This window comes from Haliotis rufescens, unplaced genomic scaffold (genome assembly GCF_023055435.1).
Source record: "Haliotis rufescens isolate VD_foot unplaced genomic scaffold, xgHalRufe1.0.p SCAF_22, whole genome shotgun sequence".
Taxonomy (NCBI): Eukaryota; Metazoa; Mollusca; class Gastropoda; order Lepetellida; family Haliotidae; genus Haliotis; species Haliotis rufescens.
Genome location: NW_025963913.1, coordinates 13,581,550 through 13,602,130, shown reverse-complemented (window position 1 = coordinate 13,602,130; position 20,581 = coordinate 13,581,550). Strand labels below are relative to the sequence as shown.

The following is a 20,581-nucleotide window of genomic DNA, read 5'->3' as shown; positions in this document are numbered from 1 at the left end:
GGTATTGATGAGCAAAAGTGAGTTTAGTATTTTATTACTTGCCTTTCATAACAGGAATTCCTGTCATAAACTGTGTCAAGTGTATGAATACAATATTTCACTTTCCAGAGGATAGTAAAGATATTATCAAACTTAACAACTGTGATTTAAGTAAGGATAAGATATATGGATGAACAACTTTATTACAATTAGGAGCGATGTTTTGATGTAGGTTCTAACACTGTTATCAATCAAATGATGAATGAATGGTATTGTAATCTACACCGAAACGCCGCTCCAAATTGTAATAAAGAAGTTGTTCATCCATTTATGTTATCCTTACTTAGTACTCCTACTTTTAAATGCCTTTCAAAGAAGTTTACTGTGATTTAAGTTCTGTCTCTGTGCTTAACAGATGTTAGCCTGTAAAGTGATATTTTTCAAGTGATTAAGATTTTATGTGATGAATGTCATAAATTAGGTCAAGCATATGAATACAATATTTCACTGTCATGTTTAAGTAGGCAGACAGTGATGGGATCCACAGCATAATCCAATAGAGTTGAACAAAACTCAACTTCAAACACATTTAAAGTTGACAAGTATTAACTTAATACCATTCAATGGCATACCTTTAGAATTCAAGCACAACAAAGTTTACAAACACGTCACAATACCCTGACATAATTTGTGAAATTTTATTGCAAGATACAATGGAGAAACAATGCTCTGAGGGTCATCGAGTCTGAATAAGCTCATCTCAGTGATCTATCATCTCAATGTCATTGAATAAGCCCAGCCATGTTGAGAGTTTTCAATATTTCTCGTGAAACCTTGTTCCGGCAGTACATCTGCACATACTGTGGTATTAGACACCAGCTTATTGGTATTAAACAGAGGTAACGACAACGAGTAATGAATGTTTGTTTTATGACAACATTCTGACTAATTATATATATCAAACTGTATCAAGACAACTTTCCTTTCAAATTATAAATAATTAACTACTTTTCTCTTAGCTCAATGCAGTGATCATTATCAAATGGCCGATGTTTCTGTACATATGGTAGACCCTTTCTGAAAATTGATTTGCAGAAAACGCTGAGAACAAGCGGAGCATGGTCTTACACAATGACCTGGAACCAATCCAGTGCTCCGAGCCAGACAAACAACCGACCGACCGACCAATCAGAGATGGGATAGAGAGCTGCCAGTCTAAGGGCAAGGATGGTGAAAGAGTGGCAACTACCTGTAACTTGTTTCTATGGCAGTGACTGCAGAAGGCTCAAGGAAACATGCAAACACTTCAAATGATCAGTGTACTCTGACAAGAATTTACTTTCTTAGTATTCAAGCAAATTGACTAAGGTATGATTCATCACAAAAACATGATTCATCGCAAGACCTCACTTCTAGTATGTGAATGAGAATTGAAGACTGGATTTGCAAAGTAACCATCCACTGGGTCATACTTGCTCCAACTTATAAAGCCCTCATAAGATTGCTGATAATCCTCAATAAGAATGGAAATTAATATTGGTTGTAGACACCTGCAAATGTGTTGGATACCCTCCAGGAGAGGATAGTAAAGATATTTTAATTATCAAACTTAACAACTGTGATTTAAGTAATGTCCGTGCTAAACAGATGTTAGCATGTAAAAAGATATTTTTCAAGTGATCAATTTAAAGATGTTTGTCCTTTGTTGATGTTAAAACACTTTCTATTTTTGATATGGTTCATTTTCACAAGTTGTTCCATTACATGTCATGTAGGGCTCGATTTAGCTTTATAAAACATACACCCGTGCAACCCACTATTGAAAAATGCAACATAATACTAAAATTTATGTCTACATGCACCAAGTGCATATAAAAAAATTCAAATTTGTTTCTGACTAACCCTTACTTGTTCAGACAACATCGATCACTGAACACTCAGTACCTCTAAGTTTTATGTACCATACTACATCACTAATCCCCGTTATGTATACTTTGTCATGCTTTCTTGGGTTTGACGTCATCAAACTGGGGGTACTTCAAGATTATTGCATGTTTCACTTGCATTTAGTAGCAATATGTTTTTAATTTATCTGACACTGGCAGAAGACCAGCCTTTGTTTCAACTTTGATAAATTTATAGGACCAGGGTGCAACTTGGTTTTTTTCGGGTGCAACTAGGTTTGTATGTCAACATGCATCTTGTGCAAGTTTAATCAGGTTCCTTTAAATCGAGCCCTGACATGCAGCGTTATCAAGCATTTACATATACTATGCTTTTATGTTATCGAGCAATAGACTGTTTTTGCCAAATGATTAAGTTCAATGTTTTATGAGAATGAGGAAAGTCAAATATGTCAATAATTTTATTCTCAACAAAGTTGCACAAAGTGAAAAGTTATATTTTAGCTTTGTACATCATTTTAGACTGTTTATGAATGCAAGACAAAAGATTATGTTGCTTTCAGTTCTATCCTCTATTATTCAGTGATATGATCAAATAGGCATGACATCTTACAGATTCAAATTAGTTTGAAATGTAACTCAGTTTTTAACCTAACATTATGAAATAAACGTTCGAATGATTCATTTAGATTATTTTAAAATGTTACAACAGATAAAAGCCATGGTTATTTTATTGGTTTTATTTATCAGCCAAAAGTAAGCGAAGGTGAAAATTTTGTCCGAGTTTTATGTTATCTGGTAGAAGGTATTACTAAAGCCTGGACTGTGAAGCAGCATTGTGGTTCTATTGTTGACTCTTACCGTTATGCATGTTTCCATATAAGGTGTTTAGTTTTAATTACTTGGTTTACGGATTGGCCAACCCAAACTTTTACAAATAAAATTAAAATTTTGAGTACTCATTTTCTGAAGTACATGTATGTTGATGTCTGAAGGGAGGTAACTCTTTGGCTTTTCAACTGACTCACCTTTAAGAAAATCTGAAAAAATGTTTTTAACATCTATTTTAATTTAATTTCGACAACCGAGCCTATGTGTCTTTTGGAAAATATGTAAACCAAGTAAATAAATCAAAGAGGCCTAAGATGCAGAAGACTGATTCATTTCAGTAGTTGTACTACATGTAGGGATTATCGGGGAGTGATGGGGGAAGAATGGGCCCATTAGCAGGATGAGACATCAAGTCTGATACTTTCCAGCACAGCTTTACATGGTGTTCCTAGCCACTTGAGACAGTGGAAAATACTTAATTACAAGAAGTATATAATCATTTCTTTTTATTTGACAGGAATTGGTATGTGGACTTGCTTTACATGTCCTGCATGAAATCATTTGTCTTTCACTGGTTGTAAGACTATGCCGGGAAAATAGCAGACTTGATTCTTTTTGCTATTTGCAGGTGCAAATAAAGTAAGTGGTTGCACACATTCATGTGTTTGTTTTATTTCTGTATATATAAAGCAATGTATACAAAGACATAGGAACTGACAAACAGAGACAAACTGCAGATATTCTCTTTTACAAATGTTCTTGTTCTTGACATGTTCTTGTCAGACTGAGCATAATAAATGTTTCAAGAATTGTGAACACTGTATGGTGTGGGATACTCACACTGACAGGTCAATCCATCCATCATCGGTATGTTTCATGTATCTACATGAAAGCTTATACCAACTTATACGCTGGATGCCTGAAACCTTTGGGAAACTTTTACAACCTTATTAATTATGTAAGATATGGCCTTGTGGCATAAAATGTTTATTTTGGTTTGTACAGACTGACCCCAAAATTCCTCTATACAAAACAACATGTGTAGTATTGCCTTGGTAACTAATCTGACTATTTACATACTCTGATGACTTTTATCTTGGAATATATGATTTTGATTCATCACCATGTTTTCTGAAAATGTAAAACTATTCATACATAATATTTGATCTTTTGTTCAATGAGATAGTTTCAAGAGTTAGGACTCGGAACTATAACAACTTTTCCTGTTGATTTTCTGGATTTCACCAGGTCAAATGCTTCATTTACCTGAAAACAGACATAAAGCATCGATCAAAATTTCTTTTTCTTCAAGGCATAGACAGAATTACGATGATGATGACAGTGAATATTTGATTCTGGACCAATAAAGATTGTGAATTTAGATATTTCTGTTCAGAACCAACAAAACATCATTTTGTTATAAGATATCATCCTCAAGAATGTCATAGGATTGAAAATGAAAAAAATATATGTAATCATTCCAGATATAGAGGTTATTATACAAGCAAGTGTATCATACTGATTTTACAAAACGAGTGTCTGATTTCTTGTATTTCCCGAGCAAGTGCAAGGGTGATACATGAATTCTTACACAAGTTTCATAAAATCCGTTTGACACACATGTGAGTAATAATTTCTTTATTATTTCTTTATTACCCATTATTCTTAATCCTTTTGAGCTCCCCTCTAAAAAACAATGCACTGATCTCCACCACTGTCCTAGAAAACCACAATTTGTCATTCCATCCCAATAAGATTCTTGACATCAACAATGACGTCCGGATGATGGAAACAATGCACTGGTGTGTGAGAACTGATATTTGCACTAGTGAACTTTATGAAATTTATATATCCTGTTTAGTAATAAAAAGCAGATATATGATGATTCTGTGGTCAATGAGCAATTCGACAACACAAACCTGATTGAGAGGAAATGTTTGTCCACAGTATGGTTTTATTTTCCCTTGCTGAAGTGCTGTCATTGTGTCCTGTATGGACCTGAAGAAAGCTGGGGGGTTGGTGACGGAAGTGTTGCCCCAAAACACACCATGGACAGAGCAGGACTTGAGCAGCAGCAGGTTAGCAGGTATTGATGGTATTTTCCCTGATGCATAACCAACAGTCACCAGTCGTCCTTCCTCTGCAATACTTCAAGGGAAAACAATTGTTTAAATGAGGATATGAATGTTGAAATGCTTCATCAAGTAAAAATACAAATACCTAGAACAATATGAAATGAAGACTTGTTGAAGTCAGACAAAGTAAAAATTAGAGCATCCACAGATAATGAGTTAAATCAAAAGCACCAGTCTGTTGCCTAGGAAAGTTTAATGACAACTGGTAAAACTAACCAGTATCATATTCATTATTGCAAATAGTATGAGAAATGAATTGATCTGTCACGATATTTATCCTAAAAGACAACAGTTTGCGTGAAAGAGAATATAAAGAATTGGTCATAACCTGTGTGTGTCAAGCAAGTAATCTGTCATAAAAAGAAGTAAAACAAACCTTTTTAGACACTGCAGAAAGATATCTCCCCCAACCTGATCCAAAACAACATTCACTCCACGACCTTGAGTGATTTCCTTGACTTTCTCCCTCAAATTCTCACTGTTATAGTCTATTGTGTGGTGTGCTCCTCTTTCCTTGGCAAGGGCACACTTCTTAGCTCCTCCACAAACTGCAATCACCTGGTCACAAGGTACTTAGACTTAACTATCCTAGCCAAAGGCAATCTTTTGCTATTTTAGTTCTATTTTAAAGTAAATCGGACAAGGGCCATATTTGGCCCAATGAAAATGTCAAATTTTAAAGTTGCGGAAAACTTTCAAATATTGGTATGAAAATTATCGGTCATGTTCAAATGCCTGACAACTAGCCTTTTGTTTCTTACACTTGCAAGTTTTGGACTTCTGACAGGATCAAATACTGTGTGGCTAAAATGAGTGAAAAGGGCTGATTTTTTTAAACTTCAAAGGAAAATATACGTATTAGCAAGTTTGTGTCTCAAGATGAATTTTTTAGCATTATGTTTTGAACTGTGTTCTCATAAAAAATTTGAAAAACAAATTCCCAAATCCTCTAAATTCAGCCTCGTTGACACATTTATCCTTACCTTTGGCTTTAGCATTGTTGTAATTCCAAAACATGCAATTGTTGAAATGAAACAAAGCCTAGTTCTCCTTCACATGAACACTGATAACTTTCAAAACAATTTCTAAAAGTTTTGTTCAGTTGATAAATTATGCAGATAGTGTGGGCCAAAATGAGCCCTTATCCCACCTCGTCTTTTAGGATGGAGATATTTATGCAAACCCAAACTTCTTCATTATTCATTACATTTATGCATAAGTCATAGTAAAATCTACCAAAGATAGGATATTTTTTCAGAGATCTTCCACCATGAGTCCTACCATAGCTCTTCATCTTGCCTAGGGAATAGGCTATGGAACAAGTGGTTTGATGTTTCGTTTGATAATAGGAAACTTGTCCTCACACTCAAGATAAGGATTATATGTACCATATCAGATGTATTAAGTGTCCTGTTCCCAAAAGCACCCCCTGACCAACCTCTTGACCAATCTGTAAGTAATCTTTATAAGCTCCTGTTACAAAGCTCCAAAATTGACATGACAATTTATATTTACTTGTACATATTAGGGCAAACAGCAGAGTAGAATGGATATGTAACTGCCTAGTAAATAGTATCAAATACATTTTAGTTTCATACGCCTTTGGACTTATTCTGTTCCCGCTCAATCTCTGACAATCTCTTGTGTATGGTGTCAAGTTTTTATGCGTTTTGGTCTCTTATTATGTCGAAATCGGTATATTAAGATATGAGAATGGTTTGTTTGTTGTTTAACGCCATACTCCATTATTCCAGCTACATGACAGCGGTATAAGATAACGGAGCAACAATACCTCTGTACCCAGGACATGAGCTGCAATATCCATGGCTGCCATCCCTGTTGCCCCAGCTGCTGCTGTTACCAACACCGTCTCACTAGAACATACATTCTTTTTACAGTGGACAACCTCATTAACCATCCCACCACATTTAAGAGCCCCCAGTTACTAATATAGTGAGGTTTGACACTTCCTTCGTGCCCATGTTCTTGTCCCAAGTTGTTAACTTCCAAAATCCATCCACAAAAGAACAAAAGCAAAATCGAAACCGCTCATGATGTAACTCATTCTGAAAAGGTTCCAAATGTAGCAATTCTTTAAAAATATTCTTTTAGGTATTATTCATGATTTAACATTGTAAGTGTCCCCAATATGATTTCTATCATATATAAACACAACATTGGATTCTGTCATGGGGAAAATATTTCACACCTACCCAGCCTTGACCTTGGCTGTGCGGGTCAAAGCCATCATGGCAGTTCCATAGGAAATGATCATGGAGGCACCTGTTACTGGTGACAAGGCGTCAGGCACTGGAAGAACAGTCTACCAGGAACACACAACATTGATCAACCTCATTTGTTTCACAAAATATGCATTTTTTGCCTTTACTTAAGAAAGCATTGTTTTTTCGAAAGCCAAAATGGTTGCATAGAAATATACAAAGGTGCATATCATAAACTGGAAAATATGTTTAATATGAAGTTGAAATGATAACCAAGGTACCTCAAAGTGATTGAAACAGTTTACCATACTAAAAGATAGCACCAAAGGAAAATCAATTATACAAAGCATGTAAAAGGAATTGTAAGTTTAATTTTATGCCACTTTGGGAAATATTGTAGCAGTGTCACAGTTGATGATTGTGGATGTTCTTACTGATTTGGTCTGTGGGGTAGCCTAGTAGTTAAGGCGTTCGCTCGTCATGCCAAAGACCCAGTCTTATATGCATCTTCCAAGGACAAGGGAGTTAACTAACTATAAAATTCCAGTGTCAACCCGAGCTGAACTAGGCTGGAATTAGTGATTTGGCTGGACTAACGAGTCTATGCATAGTCCAATCAAAATCCTGTAATGAAATCAACATCTGGTTCATAGACTGCCATGCAGATTTCGGTCGATTGCATGATTTGCAAAGCATGTGTACTACCAACTTAGCGTCAACATATTTTTTCCAAATCTTTTCATGTTTTTAATCAAGATGCTCATGTAAGTTGATGCACTCCGCAAAGTATGACCCGTTTTATTACAATATAGATTTTGGTTATCGATCAGATCGTGTTGATTGGGCGCCGCCATTTTGTTTGAAGCAAATGCAGTGATATTAGAAGTGAAATCTGATTGGTCAATAGGAGGGACATAGAAGGGACATAACTTGTAGTTGCCACAGGTAGTGCCCAGAAATTCCTACCAAGTTCAGGAAGGGTGGAAACTAGACTTTTACAGTCAGTTAACTGCCTTGCCTTGGGAAGACGTATAGATGGGGTATTCGGGACCTACCCTGCCACAGAATACCAATAGGGGCACAGCTGGTGCAGGGCAAGCTATGGATGCTCTATTAAGGGTACTGTCCCACCTTTGTATGCAGAAGGCAGTATTCAGCAAATGCTCCATCTCCCTTAGAAGCCAAACCCACAACCTTCTGTCCTATGTGGAAGTTTTTCACCCCTTCACCAACTGCTCTCACACGACCACAGAGCTCAGCACCTACAGAGAGACAACCATGCCCATCTTTGATTAGTTCATTAGGAATAAGTAAAGATAAGGTATATAGATGAACAACTTCTTTGTTACAATTAAGAGCTACGTTTCAGTGCAGGTTAATCCATAAGGAATGGTTAAGGGCTATAAAGACAAACTTTGTCATCATAAATCCTTATCACAACATTGTGACAGCGTAATACTTGTGTGACGTGTTCAACATCATTTTGAAAAGTATTTCATTCAAGACATCGTGTGTCAGCTTAAACATAGGAAATAGATATCCCTTGTCAGATGAACTTTCTCATCAGCTAAACGCAGTACTTAATTCTGCTCTGATTTCTGTATATCTGATAAATGACCAAAAATAGTGCTGCACTATTATAATGTGGATATTTATACATCCTGTTTGTGAGCACCATGGCATCTACACCCGAAAGGGTTAATAAGGAGAGTTATTGTGTTCTGTGGTGGTGTTCTTTGTCAGTGATTGAAATTTCCGAATTGTTTTTTAAAGCTGACATCTGACTGGCTCAAGGACCCACTAACCCTTATTTCGACTGGGCGGTCAAAGTGCTCTCAGGGTCTCCTGACGTGACCTATAGAGGTGCTTCCTGATCTTGATGCTGACAAGTATCATGTCGGTGTAAAAGATCTGATTTTATAAGATTGATGCAGTGAGGAAATATGTATTCATTTTCATCTATGCAAGGATCATTACATATCCATACATATGACCATTTTGTATTGATATTTGACAGCGATACATACAAGAAGTAATGAGCCCCGTGAAGATCCGGGTTAGAATAGGTGTTCAGAAACCCATGTTTGCTGCGAAAGGTGATTATGCTTGTCGTAAGAGGCAACTAACGTGATCAGGTGCTCAGGTTCGCTGATTTGGTTGATGCATGTCATCATATCCCAATTGCATGGATTGATGCTCATGACATCAATCACTGGATTGTCTGTTCCAAACTTGATTATTTACAGACCGCTGTCATATAGCAGGAATATTGCTGAGTGTTGCGTTAACAAACAAACCACCAAAAAACAAGATTCTGTTGGAATCTTTACCTGGAACATAGGGCACTGTGGCCTTCACCTGATATTGTCCGGCTGCCTTCAGAATGTCAGAAAAGTTGACTGCTGCCGCTTCAACCTCCACCAGTATCTGTAACCATGACAGTGAATACAGTCTACAATACTCCATGTCAGGGGTGAAACGCTACATCAGTGCACTGGTAGACTGGCAGCCCAGAGCACTTTGGTCAAACGAACAAGGTACCAATATCCGAACACAGGAACATTTACTGTGTAACCCAACATATTCATATATGGATGTCTGCCGGGGACCCCCTGCTGTGTGTGTCCCCTGGCCCCCCAAAAGAAGGGACCATTCAAGGGCTGGATCAAACATTGGAGGTACCACAAGAAGGTACATATGTAAGTGTAAATGAACTGGTTCATCTCGCAGAGTACAGAATGGGCCACACCAGACAAATCTTCCTCTGCATAAGGCCTACCAGACACCCCCAGAGAGGGTCCCAAAATTTGGGCTGGGATAAACATTGTAGGTACCACATGAAATCAACATAAAATGAACTATTACACTCTAAGTATAAAATACCAAATGCCAGACAAATCGTCTGCTGCATAAGGCCCGCCAGACGCCCCCAAATGTTGACCCTTAATGCACTCAGTGGACACTCCGGTAAAATTTGACAAGAGTATACATTCAAAGTACCAGATGAAAGTAAGTTTAGATGAACAGGTATATGTTACTGTGTACAAAACGGCCCATACCTGACAAATTTTCCTCTGCATAAGGTCCGCCATACCCCCCAGAGAGGGTCACAAAATTTGGGCTGGGTTAAACATTGGAGGTTCCACATAAAGCCAACATAAAATGAACAATTGCACTCTACTTATTGCACAATACCCATTGCCAGGCAAATCATCTTCTGCATAAGGCCCGCCAGACACCCACAAAAAGTTGACCCTTCAGGTATACACGGGTTAAATTGGGCTGGAATATTTATATCGATTGTACGACATTAAGGTAAGTTTAAATGAACAGGTTCTTATCACAGAGTACAGAATGGGCCACACCAGACAAATTATCCTCTGCATAAGGCTTAAACATTGGAGGTATCACATGGAACCAACATAAAATGAACTATTACACTCTACTTATTACAAAATACCCATTGCCAGACAAATCATCTTCTGCATAAGGCCCACCAGACACACCCTTACCCCACCCCACACAGTTGACCCTCTGTAATCCCAGTGTGCATAATGAAACATAGGAGGCCAAAGAGCATTGGACATCAGCTCTGAGAGTCAACAAATGGTCAAATTTATGTTTTGTTCTTAAAGATGGAAGGATTTTATTGAGATTAAAATCACGTATTTATAAAATTAGGATTCTGAATACTAGTATTGATATCATAGATTAGGCCTATCGTTGAAATGTAATGAAAATGGCATGAATCTGATTCTTGTGAATATATATCTGATCAGCTATGAAGTCCTCAAAGCCTGCTATAGCCTGATAGCTTGGCTATGGATTCCTACAAGCCCAAACATGCTCAGATGGGCATATGATTTTTATATACTGAACAACAAAAATTCCTGTGACATTGAATAAGTTTTAATGCAAAGTTATGTTTTTTACCAAATCTGAAACGATTTCGGTTTGCAACAGATAAAAGACTCCTGTAAGTGTTCAAATGATTTAATTTGTCATACTGACTTCAGAAAATGCATGATTTCATAAAAAAAACCATAAACATGCCAAAATGTCAATTTACAAATCAATAGCGTGTATGTCCACATCTGGTTGCGATGCAAGCAACACATCTTCGTCTCATGGAATGGACCAGGCGTCGCAAAAAGTCCTGTGGGATATCTGTCCATATCTGCTGGAGCATATTTCGAAGTTCCTGGAGTGTCTGTGGAACACATGGTGGACGTCAAAGTCGCCGATCCATCTTATCCCACATGTGCTCGATTGGTGATAGATCAGGGGAGTGAGCTGGCCAGGGGATGACATTCACTTTGTTTTGTTGAAGAGAATCCTGAACAAGTCGATCAATATGAGGCCAGGCGTTGTCATGTTGAAAGGTAATGCCTGGGCCATGACGACGCAAAAACGGTAGAACAACAGGGCCGATGACACAATTATTGACGTAACGTTCACCTCGACGTTTGTACACTCGAATCCGTCCATCGCGGTGGCTGAGGTGAAAACGAGACTCGTCAGTGAATAGAACTTGTCCCCACTGTATGACTGTCCAGCGTAGACGCTGTCTGAACCACTGTAGACGTGCTTGATGGTGTTTTTTTTGTCAAAATGGGACGTCTGGCGGGTCTTCTGGCGACAATCCCTGCACATCTGAGGCGACGTATGGTTTGTGAAGATATTCATCGAAGGCCAGGGATGCTTCTTGCAGTCACTGTTGCTGGCTGGAATCGATTTCGTAGGTGTGTTGTTCGAATTCAGTTGTCTTGTCGATTATTGGTTACGTGTGGCCTGCCACTCCGAGGATGATCTCTGACTCTATTCGTCTGTTGCCAACATTGCCATCAACACCAAATGGTGTTTCTGTGGACGTTAAATAGATCCTGCTTCAAGCATACCAATGGCTGGCAGACGCTCATTTTCGGACAAGCGTAGTATTTCATAATGTTGAATAATTGCGTAATTTTGTTGTTTTTCACATGTTTTTCTTCTTTGGTAGTGAAATGCATGTGGCTTGCATAAAAGTCAACTTTTGCATGGAATGCATTTTTCCTGTAGCGTTTTTGTGACTTGATTCCATACATGTACTACAATAATGAAAACCAAAATTTACTTGTTTGAAAAAATACACTAAAATATTGGTGTCACAGGAACGTTTGTTGTTGAGTGTTGCAGAATGGTTAATGATAGCCCCTAGTACCACTTGGAAATGTTTTAGGAGGATAATCTGTAAAATGTGGTTGATAATTGTGTTTAATAACCTATGATCTCCATTTATTTAGAAAGTTTTATCATCTAAAAAGCTGAATTCAGGCCAAATATATCTCCATATTTATCAATTTTACATAGACGTCTTTTCTTCGTTGACGAGATACTATTGCGTCTGGAAAATTAAGTCTAACCCAATGCAAACACAATTATCACCAAGAGATTTCCAAATGGTATTAGGGACTATCATTAACCATTCTTATAGCAGGCTTTGAGGACTACTTGAGCATGTTTGGGTTTGTAGGAATCCATAGCCAAGCTATCAGGCAATAGCAGGCTTTGAGGACTTCATAGCTGATCAGATATATATTCACAAGAATCAGATTCATGCCATTTTCATTACATTTCAACGATAGGCCTAATCTATGATATCAATACTAGTATTCAGAGACCTAATTTTATAAATACGTGATTTTAATCTCAATAAAATCCTTCCATCTTTAAGAACAAAACATAAATTTGACCATTTGTTGACTCTCAGAGCTGATGTCCAATGCTCTTCTGCCTCCTGTGTTTCATTATGCACACTGGGATTACAGAGGGTCAACTGTGTGGGGTGGGGTAAGGGTGTGTCTGGCGGGCCTTATGCAGAAGATGATTTGTCTGGCAATGGGTATTTTGTAATAAGTAGAGTGTAATAGTTCATTTTATGTTGGTTCCATGTGATACCTCCAATGTTTAAGCCTTATATGCAGAGGATAATTTGTCTGGTGTGGCCCATTCTGTACTCTGTGATAAGAACCTGTTCATTTAAACTTACCTTAATGTCGTACAATCGATATAAATATTCCAGCCCATTTTAACCCGTGTATACCTGAAGGGTCAACTTTTTGTGGGTGTCTGGCGGGCCTTATGCAGAAGATGATTTGCCTGGCAATGGGTATTGTGCAATAAGTAGAGTGCAATTGTTCATTTTATGTTGGTTTTATGTGGAACCTCCAATGTTTAACCCAGCCCAAGTTTTGGGACCCTCTCTGGGGGGTATGGCGGACCTTATGCAGAGGAAAATTTGTCAGGTATGGGCCGTTTTGTACACAGTAACATGTACCTGTTCATCTAAACTTACTTTCATCTGGTACTTTGAATGTATACTCTAGTCAAATTTTACCAGAGTGTCCACTGAGTGCATTAAGGGTCAACATTTGGGGGCGTCTGGCGGGCCTTATGCAGCAGACGATTTGTCTGGCATTTGGTATTTTATACTTAGAAGAGTGTAATAGTTCATTTTATGTTGATTTCATGTGGTACCTACAATGTTTATCCCAGCCCAAATTTTGGGACCCTCTCTGGGGGTGTCTGGTAGGCCTTATGCAGAGGAAGATTTGTCTGGTGTGGCCCATTCTGTACTCTGCGAGATGAACCAGTTCATTTACACTTACTTTCTTGTGGTACCTCCAATGTTTGATCCAGCCCTTGAATGGTCCCTTCTTTTGGGGGGCCAGGGGCCACACACAGCAGGGGGTCCCCGGCAGACATCCATATATGAATATGTTGGGTTACACAGTAAATGTTCCTGTGTTCGGATATTGGTACCTTGTTCGTTTGACCAAAGTGCTCTGGGCTGCTGCTCTATGGTGCATCAGGAGTTTTCATGCTAAGATATGACAAACAATATGTTTTATTCTGCATCGAAACAAGACAATACAATTGCTAAAATAAATTACTTACTATATTAACCAGCATTTTTGTAAGTCAAATATTGCAAAAATGTGTTTTAATTAGCATTTCAAATTCACTACTAAAAGTAGCCGCTATGAACATGTGTCTACTGGTCTGAAATATTTATAGTCAAGAACTCTCTATGTGATTTCACATAAATATGCATATCGTATCATGACCTATGTACCGTGACTTTGCTGCATCGTTTCAACCCTGCTATTTTACAGTGGCCAGTTCAACCAGATCCTTAAAAGTCACCTCTTACAACAAAAATGAGCGCTGTTGATAATACCTAATCTCTAGTGAGTCCCAAAGAAATGTTTAACATAGCACTAACAGTTGAAGGAAGTTTAGATTGACCCATGTGTCTTGAGTGAGGGTGTACCTGATCTCTCTTGATGTCTGTGGGCATGGGCAACCTTTGCACCACCATCGGTTGTCCAAGGTCCTGCAGCACCGCTGCCTGGAAGTGACTGGGCAGTCCACTGACACTTGAAGCAGTTCGTGCTGCTGTCACGGACTTGTGTCTGGTATCACCGACAGTAGAACAACAAGTCAATGTCATTCATATCCCTTGATATATATATACAACTGACATAATTATTGATGACTAAACCAAACGATACCCTCTATTCTTTAAATGCTTTCACAACGGCAGATCCTGCATTTTTAAAAGGGAGGGATCCAAAATATCAAAATCCTACAACATACTGCATTTGGTTTTTAAGAGGGAGGTCCGGACTACTTTCAGTTGTGCTCTGGAAACGATCCCAACTCTCATTTGAACAAAAATCCAACTTGGTGCCTTGGAAAAAAACAAAACTAAATATTTCAATGAATGCCTGATGTGTATGCAAAGCATTATTGAATGGTTTAGGAGTTCTGCTCCGGAAATGAAACATGATGGACGGAGCCCATTTGAGCATGGGATAATGAAACATGATGGATGGAGCCCATTTGAGCATGGGATAATGAAACATGATGGATGGAGCCCAGTCAACATGGGATAATGAAACATGATGGACGGAGCCCAGTTGACCAGTGGTTAATGAAACATAATGGACAGAGCCCAGTTGACCATGGGATAATGAAACATGATGGACGGAGACCAGTTGAGCATGGGATAATGAAACATGATGGACAGAGCCCAGTTGAGCAAGGGATAATGAAACATGATGGATGGAGCCCAGTTGACCATGGGATAATGAAACATGATGGACGGAGCCCAGTTGAGCATGGGATAATGAAACATGATGGACGGAAGCGGAGTTGAGCAAGGGATAATGAAAACATGATGGAGAGAGCCCAGTTGACCATGGGATAATGAAATATAATGGACGGAGCCCAGTTGAGCATGGGATAATGAAACATGACGGACGGAGCCCAGTTGAGCATCGGATAATGAAACATGACGGACGGAGCCCAGTTGAGCAAGGCATAATGAAACATAATGGACAGAGCCCAGTTGAGCATGGGATAATGAAACATAATGGACAGAGCCCAGTTGAGCATGGGATAATGAAACATGATGGACGGAGCCCAGTTGAGCATGGGATTGAAACATGATGGACAGAGCCCAGTTGAGCATGGGATAATGAAACATGATGGACGGAGCCCAGTTGAGCATGGGATTGAAACATGATGGACAGAGCCCAGTTGAGCATGGGATAATGAAACATGATGGACGGAGCCCAGTTGAGCATGGGATAATGAAACATGATGGACGAAGCCCAGTTGAGCATGGGATTGAAACATAATGGACAGAGCCCAGTTGAGCATGGGATAATGAAACATAATGGACAGAGCCCAGTTGACCATGGGATAATGAAACATGATGGACGGAGCCTGTTTGAGCAAGGGATAATGAAACATGATGGACAGAGCCCAGTTGAGCAAGGGATAATGAAACATGATGGACGGAGCCCAGTTGAGCATTGGATAATGAAACATAATGGACGGAGCCCAGTTGAGCATGGGATAATGAAACATGACGGACGGAGCCCAGTTGAGCAAGGCATAATGAAACATAATGGACAGAGCCCAGTTGAGCATGGGATAATGAAACATAATGGACAGAGCCCAGTTGAGCATGGGATAATGAAACATGATGGACGGAGCCCAGTTGAGCATGGGATTGAAACATGATGGACAGAGCCCAGTTGAGCATGGGATAATGAAACATGATGGACGGAGCCCAGTTGAGCATGGGATTGAAACATGATGGACAGAGCCCAGTTGAGCATGGGATAATGAAAAATGATGGATGGAGCCCAGTTGAGCATGGGATAATGAAACATGATGGACGAAGCCCAGTTGAGCATGGGATTGAAACATGATGGACAGAGCCCAGCTGAGCATGGGATAATGAAACATAATGGACAGAGCCCAGTTGAGCATGGGATAATGAAACATGATGGACGGAGCCTGTTTGAGCAAGGGATAATGAAACATGATGGACAGAGCCCAGTTGAGCATGGGATAATGAAACATGATGGACAGAGACCAGTTGAGCACGGGAATGAAACATGATGGACAGAGCCCAGTTGACCATGGGATAATGAAACATGATGGACGGAGCCTGTTTGAGCAAGGGATAATGAAACATGATGGACAGAGCCCAGTTGAGCAAGGGATAATGAAACATGATGGACGAAGCCCAGTTGAGCATTGGATAATGAAACATAATGGACGGAGCCCAGTTGAGCATGGGATAATGAAACATGATGGACGGAGACCAGTTGAGCATGGGATAATGAAACATAATGGACGGAGCCCAGTTGAGCAAGGGATAATGAAACATGATGGATGGAGCCCAGTTGACCATGGGATAATGAAACATGATGGACAGAGCCCAGTTGAGCATGGGATTGAAACATGATGGACAGAGCCCAGTTGAGCATGGGATAATGAAACATGATGGACGGAGCCCAGTTGAGCATGGGATAATGAAACATGATGGACGAAGCCCAGTTGAGCATGGGATTGAAACATGATGGACAGAGCCCAGCTGAGCATGGGATAATGAAACATAATGGACAGAGCCCAGTTGAGCATGGGATAATGAAACATGATGGACGGAGCCTGTTTGAGCAAGGGATAATGAAACATGATGGACAGAGCCCAGTTGAGCATGGGATAATGAAACATGATGGACAGAGACCAGTTGAGCATGGGATAATGAAACATGATGGACAGAGCCCAGTTGAGCATGGGATTGAAACATGATGGACAGAGCCCAGTTGAGCATAGGATAATGAAACATAATGGACAGAGCCCAGTTGAGCATGGGATAATGAAACATGATGGACGGAGCCTGTTTGAGCAAGGGATAATGAAACATGATGGACAGAGCCCAGTTGAGCATGGGATAATGAAACATGATGGACAGAGACCAGTTGAGCATGGGATTGAAACATGATGGACAGAGCCCAGTTGAGCATGGGATAATGAAACATAATGGACAGAGCCCAGTTGAGCATGGGATAATGAAACATGATGGACAGAGCCCAGTTGAGCATGGGATAATGAAACATAATGGACAGAGCCCAGTTGAGCATGGGATAATGAAACATAATGGACAGAGCCCAGTTGAGCATGGGATAATGAAACATGATGGACAGAGCCCAGTTGAGCAAGGGATAATGAAACATGATGGACAGAGCCCAGTTGAGCATGGGATAATGAAACATAATGGACAGAGCCCAGTTGAGCATGGGATAATGAAACATGATGGACGGAGACCAGTTGAGCATGGGATAATGAAACATGATGGACGGAGCCCAGTTGAGCAAGGGATAATGAAACATGATGGATGGAGCCAAGTAAACCATGGGATAATGAAACATAATGGACGAAGCCCAGTTGAGCATGGGATAATGAAACATGATGGACGGAGACCAGTTGAGCAAGGGATAATGAAAACATGATGGACGGAGCCCAGTTGACCATGGGATAATGAAACATAATGGACGGAGCCCAGTTGAGCATGGGATAATGAAACATGACGGACGGAGCCCATTTGAGCAAGGGATAATGAAACATGATAGATGGAGCCCAGTTGACCATGGGATAATGAAACATGATGGACAGAGCCCAGTTGAGCATGGGATAATGAAACATGATGGACGGAGACCAGTTGAGCAAGGGATAATGAAAACATGATGGAGAGAGCCCAGTTGAGCATGGGATAATGAAACATGATGGACGGAGCCCAGTTGAGCATGGGATTGAAACATGATGGACAGAGCCCAGTTGAGCATGGGATAATGAAACATAATGGACGGAGCCCAGTTGAGCATAGGATAATGAAACATGACGGACGGAGCCCAGTTGAGCATGGGATTGAAACATGATGGACAGAGCCCAGCTGAGCATGGGATAATGAAACATAATGGACAGAGCTCAGTTGAGCATGGGATAATGAAACATAATGGACGGAGCCCAGTTGAGCAAGGGATAATGAAACATGATGGATGGAGCCCAGTTGACCATGGGATAATGAAACATGATGGACGGAGCCCAGTTGAGCATGGGATTGAAACATGATGGACAGAGCCCAGTTGAGCATGGGATAATGAAACATGATGGACGGAGCCCAGTTGAGCATGGGATAATGAAACATGATGGACGAAGCCCAGTTGAGCATGGGATTGAAACATGATGGACAGAGCCCAGCTGAGCATGGGATAATGAAACATAATGGACAGAGCCCAGTTGAGCATGGGATAATGAAACATGATGGACGGAGCCTGTTTGAGCAAGGGATAATGAAACATGATGGACGGAGCCCAGTTGAGCATGGGATAATGAAACATGATGGACGAAGCCCAGTTGAGCATGGGATTGAAACATGATGGACAGAGCCCAGCTGAGCATGGGATAATGAAACATAATGGACAGAGCCCAGTTGACCATGGGATAATGAAACATGATGGACAGAGCCTGTTTGAGCAAGGGATAATGAAACATGATGGACAGAGCCCAGTTGAGCAAGAGATAATGAAACATGATGGACGGAGCCCAGTTGAGCATTGGATAATGAAACATAATGGACGGAGCCCAGTTGAGCATGGGATAATGAAACATGATGGACGGAGCCCAGTTGAGCATCAGATAATGAAACACAGCCTCACAAAACATGCTGCTCAATGAAAGTACCTTGTGTTATCCCAAATCTTTCATTTATTACAAACAAAATTCAATGCCAATTAAGAAAATTTTACCTGAGAACATTTCTGAAAAGCACTTCTGGAGGTGTCTGGAAAGCCATCTTGGCAGCTTGAAACAAATGTCGTGTACAGAGCATCCCACAACACAACGTCCTCTAAATGTATTCACTCAGCAACACACCAACCTTGTTGCTATCTGAAAATAATTCACCAGATTGCACATTTACATCTGTGATACAAACCAACTATACCACCATGGCTAATTTAGCTCTTGACTGCATATATAACAGCTAGTATTAACCTAGATCTTGTCAGTCTCCATCAACGTGTGAAATGACTCACAGTGAATTAAGATATATATACAACATTAGGGGCAATGCCAGGTAAGATTGCATCAAGATATATTGTACTGACTGTCTTACGAGAAGTATCTATAATTATTAGAAATGTGTCTATTTATCAATCTGTGTGCTAAGTAAGAACAGACTTTAACTGCAGCCGTGTTCCCTTCCATAGGGATGGTCTTGTGAAGGGGTCTCATGCTAGCTGGACTGAGGGTTGTAGTTGTAGGTCCTACATTATCATGTTTGTAATGTGGCCCAAAATACAGATTAAATGCTGTCAGTATGCTGGAGATCACAAAGTACTGCAATAGGAGTGTGGGTCTCACTTTGTTTGCTTGTGTATGTACAAAAACAAAAGCATTAAGCATTTATATAGATTCATTTTCATAAAAAAAACATTAAATGTTCATCAGATCGTTGGTGCTTATCACGACATAAGGAAGTATCATCAAAATGTTATATGGTATACAACTATACACTATACAAGTATTATTTATATTTTCCAAATGAGGATGTCACCAGTGAAATGAAATGTTGGGCTAAACAAAAAGGCTAATATTAGACAGACCACTGATTAGCGTTTTGAAGTGTTTTCCTGTCGTAGTCACGGCAATGGCATACTTGTTTAATATGCATGAGATGTAATCGCTGACATTATAAGTGCTTATTAGCGTGTCGCATAAATGAGACTAATATTCGCTTTCAACTCACTCTCCAGTCTTCCTGCTATATGGGGTCAAAGGGCAACTTTACAAACATGGAACTAGAGTTGCCCCCCTTACACCGGAGACATTCATGACGAACTCGATTAGAGACTCGTGCGTCCATCTGAACACGATCGGCGACCAACTCGTGTCTAACCAACCTCGCCCCTTTCCGAAGCCGATCCTGATCTGATAGCAAGACCGATAACTCTCTTTGAATCCACTGGTTTGTTTGTTTGTTTGTTGTTTAACGCTGCACTCAGCAACGAGTCTGGACCAGACAATCCAGTGATTGACATGAGCATCGATCCACGCAATTGGGATACAATGACAATGCATGACCATCCTGTTAGCCGCATAGCTCTAT

The 20,581-nt window shown here is 39.9% G+C and overlaps 2 protein-coding genes across 7 annotated transcripts in view; one reads left to right on the top strand and one right to left on the bottom strand.

Annotated features, from left to right (window-relative positions):
• Nucleotides 1-3,370, top strand: part of LOC124140109 (regulator of nonsense transcripts 2-like) — a 58,216-nt gene extending 54,846 nt beyond the window's left edge. For all 5 annotated transcript variants that reach the window (XM_046507489.2, XM_046507486.2, XM_046507488.2 and 2 more), the window contains one exon: nucleotides 1,075-3,370. Coding sequence is in view for 4 of the 5 variants with exons in the window: in XM_046507486.2 (XP_046363442.1) it covers nucleotides 1,075-1,084 (10 nt within the window). In the remaining variant the exon portion in view is untranslated. The remainder of the gene's footprint in view (nucleotides 1-1,074) is intronic.
• LOC124140111 (quinone oxidoreductase-like protein 2 homolog) lies at nucleotides 2,155-20,345 on the bottom strand. 2 transcript variants are annotated; one of them, XM_046507490.2, is made up of 10 exons: nucleotides 20,222-20,345; nucleotides 19,221-19,362; nucleotides 14,384-14,525; nucleotides 9,402-9,498; nucleotides 8,203-8,333; nucleotides 7,063-7,172; nucleotides 6,642-6,723; nucleotides 5,226-5,407; nucleotides 4,634-4,862; nucleotides 2,155-3,980 (listed from the first exon to the last, which is right to left on the bottom strand). In XM_046507490.2, exons 2-10 carry the CDS (start codon nucleotides 19,301-19,303, stop codon nucleotides 3,903-3,905), a joined length of 1,134 nt encoding a protein of 377 aa, XP_046363446.1. In that variant the 5' UTR covers nucleotides 19,304-19,362; nucleotides 20,222-20,345; the 3' UTR covers nucleotides 2,155-3,902. The 2 variants fall into 2 exon arrangements, with proteins under 2 accessions (XP_046363446.1, XP_046363447.1); XM_046507491.2 differs by lacking the exon at nucleotides 20,222-20,345 and adding an exon at nucleotides 20,079-20,097.
• Nucleotides 20,346-20,581: the final 236 nt, after the last annotated feature.